At 41.6% G+C, this 4,945-nt stretch overlaps 1 protein-coding gene across 1 annotated transcript; it reads left to right on the top strand.

The window, feature by feature from the left end:
- The first annotated feature begins 1,022 nt into the window (after positions 1-1,022).
- Positions 1,023-3,425, top strand: apoa4a (apolipoprotein A-IV a). Its single transcript, XM_075449819.1, has 3 exons — positions 1,023-1,065; positions 1,150-1,300; positions 2,823-3,425. The coding sequence occupies exons 1-3, from the start codon at positions 1,032-1,034 to the stop codon at positions 3,400-3,402; spliced, it is 765 nt and encodes a 254-aa protein (XP_075305934.1). The 5' UTR covers positions 1,023-1,031; the 3' UTR covers positions 3,403-3,425.
- Positions 3,426-4,945: the final 1,520 nt, after the last annotated feature.

Below are 4,945 nucleotides of genomic sequence, written 5' to 3'. Positions count from 1 at the left end.
TCACTCACTGATTCTGTGTTCTGTCTCAGTTTTTGTTCCATAATTGATAACTCGGTGTTGATGTTTATCAGAGTTTTAACACTTTGATGGGCGCCAGATGCTTTTTATTACATCCTGATTTTAAACTGCAGATTTCTCAGACTTTGGTTTGAAAAACGAGACGAAAACAAACTCGAGTTTTATCAGAGAAACTGCCACCTGAACACAACCTGTGTTCTTTCTGTAAGTGCAACAAAGGACGAAGTCCAGGCCGACCTGCCCGGCAGCTCCTGCAGACCCCGGAGTGACCGGGAGTTTTCTGCTGCCGTCTCTGAGGTCATTCAGAAGCTTGTTGGACTGAGTTGTACAACAGTGTGATGTGGAGTGACAGCGGTGACAGGAATGTTTCCAGCAGGGCACCAGAGGAAGGACTTTACCCTCAGACACGGCTATAAAAGCTGCCAACGGTGGCCTGAGCGGCACAAACTCATCAGACGGTGAAGAAGGGACCAGCTGCCTCTGAAAGGTAAAGCTTCTCATCATAAGCTTTTATTTCTTTTTTTTTCTTTTAAATTTTTCTTTTTATTTTTTTTTCATTCAATTTTTAATTTTAATTTCTTAATTTTTACTTTAATTTTTAATTTAAATTGTATTTATTTTTTTCATTTAATGTTTATTTTTTAATGTTTTTATTTATTTAATTTTTCAATTTAATTTAATTTTTAATTTTTTTTCCATTTAATTTTTTTATATTTATTTTTTATTTATTTATTTTCCTTTTTTTGTTCTTTATTTCTTTTAGCATTTAAAGGACTCACTACTTTTATTTGTGTATTTTATTTGCATTTTACTGTCCCTGCTTTTTAATATTTGTCTTTTATCCCACTGTAAAACTTTGAGATTTTTTTGTAAATGTGATATGCGTTATAAATAAAATGTTTTATTATTATTATTATTATTATTATTGTTATAAGCTGCTTTTTGCCTGAATGATTCTGATTCCCTGTGAAGCTGAACTTTTGTTTTCCTCGTCCAACAGCTTCAGTTCAACCATGAAGGTCCTCGTGCTTCTCGCCCTTTTCTCCGGTGAGCAGATTCTTCTTCTTCTCTTACTTTAAAGTTTCGGGTTGGTTTTAAAGTTTAAAGTTAATCGTGCCGTTCCATCCACAGCGTGCAACGCCAACATCCTGTGGCAGGAGCCGCCCAAGACCAACCTGGACGTGGTGAAGGACGCCTTCTGGGACTACGTGGCGAAGGCCACGCTCACCGCCGAGGACTCCCTGACGCAGATCCGGCAGTCGGAGCTGGGACAGGAAGTCAAGTAAGAGCGGCGGCGCCATGGAGGCCCGATAGTTAAAGGGATAGTTCGCTTCTTTTGACATGACATCCCATACTAGTAATATAATTTATGAACATTTTCTTACCCCCTGCTGCGTCCTGTGAGCAGAGTTCCAGCCTCGTTTTGGTGTTGATGAAGGTAGTTGGCTGGGGTTTAAAAAATAAAGCGTTTTACTTCTCAAAACAATATGCGTTCAAAAGAGTAATACATTTGCATCACAAAATCGATCTCCAGAAAAAAGTCAGACCTCACAATCGCTTGGCCCTATTTTCTCTCCCTTCATATCACTGCCTGCTGCCGCCTGCCGACAGCTGCGCCTGTTACAGTGTTTGCTGCTCGGTCTGAGAATAAAAATGTTTTCATCTCAAATTTACAGCACTGTTAATTCAGTGTAATTTTTATTTAGCTCTTTGCAAAACTATTCTGCTTCTTTTTTTTTATTATTTTAGGTTCTCATGTTCTAAAGTGTTTTAAAACAAGCAGCTTTAAAATGATAAAAATCTGGATTACAGTTTTTAACCAACAAAAGAAATCTATCCCTACTCTTAGCTCTTAGCTTAGAGTAGCTAGCTACACTAGCTAGCTACAACTAAACATGCTAAAAATCCAAAAGTGTCAGTATCCCAAATGTTTGCACTTCTTTGAAAAAATAAGAATAAATAAATGACTGATATTTACAATTAGAAATCACTTGGTTTAAAATACAACATTTTTTTCATTTAAAATGTACAGCTCGGTACATAAAGTGTAATATAGGCCACCTTTTTTTAGCTCAAAACTATACTGCTTCTTTTTTATTATCGATAAGAGAAAATCGGTATGTTTATTTTCAGTTTTAAGCATTATGTTGAAGTTCTCATCTGTTTCAAAGCAAAACAGCTTTAAAATGACAAAAATCTGGAGAATAGTTTGCAACCAGCTCAGGAAATGCATTCCAAGCATTAGCTTACGCTAGCTAGCTGTTACGGTGTTTGCTGCTCGGTCTGCACGGTCTACACAGCAGGCAGTGATACGATTTTGTGATGCAAATGTATTACTCTTTTGAACGCATATTGTTTTGAGAAGCAAAACGCTTTATTTTTTAACCCCTTAACGCCTGAATTTATATAGCTGTATATGAAAAAAAATTTGTGTGTGTTTTAGCCTTTAAGTAGATGGTAAATAATGCTGAGATCATTAATTTCACTTTTGCACAAAAAATAAATAGAAATTTTGGTATGGGGGAATAAAGATGCTATCTCAGCTGGTTGATTGAGTCAAAAGGTTTGTAGCGTATATGCGACAATAGGTGTTAAGAGGTTAAACCCTAGCCAACTAGCCGGACTACTTTTATCAACACCAAAACGAGGCTGGAACTCGACTCACAGGACGCAGCAGGGGGTAAGCAAATGTTCATAAATGATGTTGCTAATATGGGATGTCATACAGCTTCATGACAAAAGAGGCGAACTGTCCCTTTAACCACGTTTCAAAGCACTGACCGACTTCTCCCGCTTTCTCTCAGCACCAAGATCTCCCAGAGCGCCGATTCGGTGAACCAGTACATGGTGGCCCTGCGCGCCCAGGTGGCCCCTCTGTCCCAGGACTTCATGACCCGGTTCTCCCAGGAGGCCGAGCAGCTGAAGGCCCGTCTGGAGAAGGAGCTGAGCGCTGTCAGCGCCGACGTGCAGCCCAAGGCCGAGCAGCTGCTGGCTCAGCTCCAGAGCCAGGTGGAGGAGCTGAAGAAGGAGGCGGCCCCCTACGTGGAGGCCATGGACCCCGAGGCGCTGAAGGCCGTCCTGCAGCAGAAGAGCCAGGAGCTGAAGGCCCGGCTGGAGAGCAGCGTGAGCCAGCTGCAGACCCAGATGGTGCCCTACACCGAGGAGATGAAGGAGAAGATGGAGCAGAGCGTGGACGAGTTCCAGAAGACCATGATGCCCCTGGCGCAGAGCTTCGAGACTCAGCTGAGCCAGAAGACCCAGGAGATCCAGCAGAGGCTGGCCCCGTTCGGACAGGAGCTGAGGGCCAAGCTGGACTCCAGTGCTCAGGACCTGCAGGCTCAGCTGGCCGCCCTGTGGGAGGCCTTCACCAAGAACACCCAGTGAACTGACTCCAACTCTGCAGTATTTATTCCACCGTCTATTTAACCAAATAAAAACCTGAAGCTCTACACTTCTCCGTCTTCTCTGACTCGAATAAAATAAAATAAAATGAGTAAAGTCCCAGGCTGCATCTTCAAGGCAAGGCAGGTTTATCTGTACGGCACAATTCAACAACAAGGTGATTCAAAGTGCTTTACAGAGACATTAAAACAGTAGAAATAAAAAGCACGATTTAAATTTTAAACAAAAAATTAACAAATAAAAAAAATAGATAAAATCAGGAGTTAAAATGTGATTAAGTTTTGAAACTTAAGCTTCAGATTTGGAGCTTTATTCAAATGCAGCTGAAAATAGGTGTGTCTTCAACCTGGACTTAAAGGGGAACTCCGGGGCATTTGAAGCGCATTTCCATTGCTAGAGGTTGTCAAATACTGATAGTAGGACACAGACAGGTGCAAATCTGCACTCCCTGTGTGGAGATAGCGCTGTTCGCACACCCTGTCATGCGAGGCTAATACGTGGTGGCTAAGGGGCAAGAGCTAACCCTTCCACGTAAAACAACAACTTGCACACTGCAGAAACGTCACACCACTTTATAAACCATCTGACAATAAAGTCACAAGCCTTACCATCAAAACCATATGCATGGTTCTTACATTACTGGCATGGGGACGTTACAAAACAACTTTATAAACAGCATGTCACTTACCGGTTGTTGGTATGCACGCGCATGTGAAAGCCCAAAAGAGTCGATGGACGATACTCCCATATCCAAAGCAATTATCTTCTCTAGAAAAACTGCGTTCAAGTATTTAAAACATTATAACAATATTACTGGGCATGTATTGTTGTAATGTTTTAAATACTTGAACGCAGGATAAGGTGTGTTTCCAATGATGACAGGTAGCGTACGTAAACACAGCGTAACTCTCAACACCAGCACGACGGTGTAAGATTGTGTCAAATTAATTAAAAAGGTTAATTATAAAGTTGTTTTGTAACGTCCCCATGCCAGTAATGTGAGAACCATGCATATGGTTTTGATGGTAAGGCTTGTGACTTTATTGTCGGATGGTTTATAAAGTGGTGTGACGTTTCTGCAGTGTGCAAGTTGTTGTTTTTTACGTGGAAGGGTTAGCTCTTGCCCCTTAGCCACCACGTATTAGCCTCGCATGACAGGGTGTGCGAACAGCGCTATCTCCACACAGGGAGCGCAGATTTGCACCTCTCTGTGTCCTACTATCAGTATTTGACAACCTCTAGCAATGGAAATGCGCTTCAAATGCCCCGGAGTTCCCCTTTAAACACACTGAGGCTGTGTTCGAAACCGCATACTTCTCCTACTAATCCCACTACTCCTACTAACTTTAACTTTTTTTAAGTTCCCCAAATGCATACTAGATTCTCCCAATTGTTGTGTATGCATCATGAGGTTACTACTCATACTCAAACTACCCAAGATGCAACGTAACGTGATGTCGCCGATCGTCATTTCCTGTCAAAACGGCAGTTTCAAGCTAGCTACAATGAGGGTAGGTTCACTTCC

Source organism: Odontesthes bonariensis, chromosome 18 (genome assembly GCF_027942865.1).
Source record: "Odontesthes bonariensis isolate fOdoBon6 chromosome 18, fOdoBon6.hap1, whole genome shotgun sequence".
NCBI classification, from domain to species: Eukaryota; Metazoa; Chordata; class Actinopteri; order Atheriniformes; family Atherinopsidae; genus Odontesthes; species Odontesthes bonariensis.
This window is presented reverse-complemented; position numbering and strand designations above follow the sequence as displayed.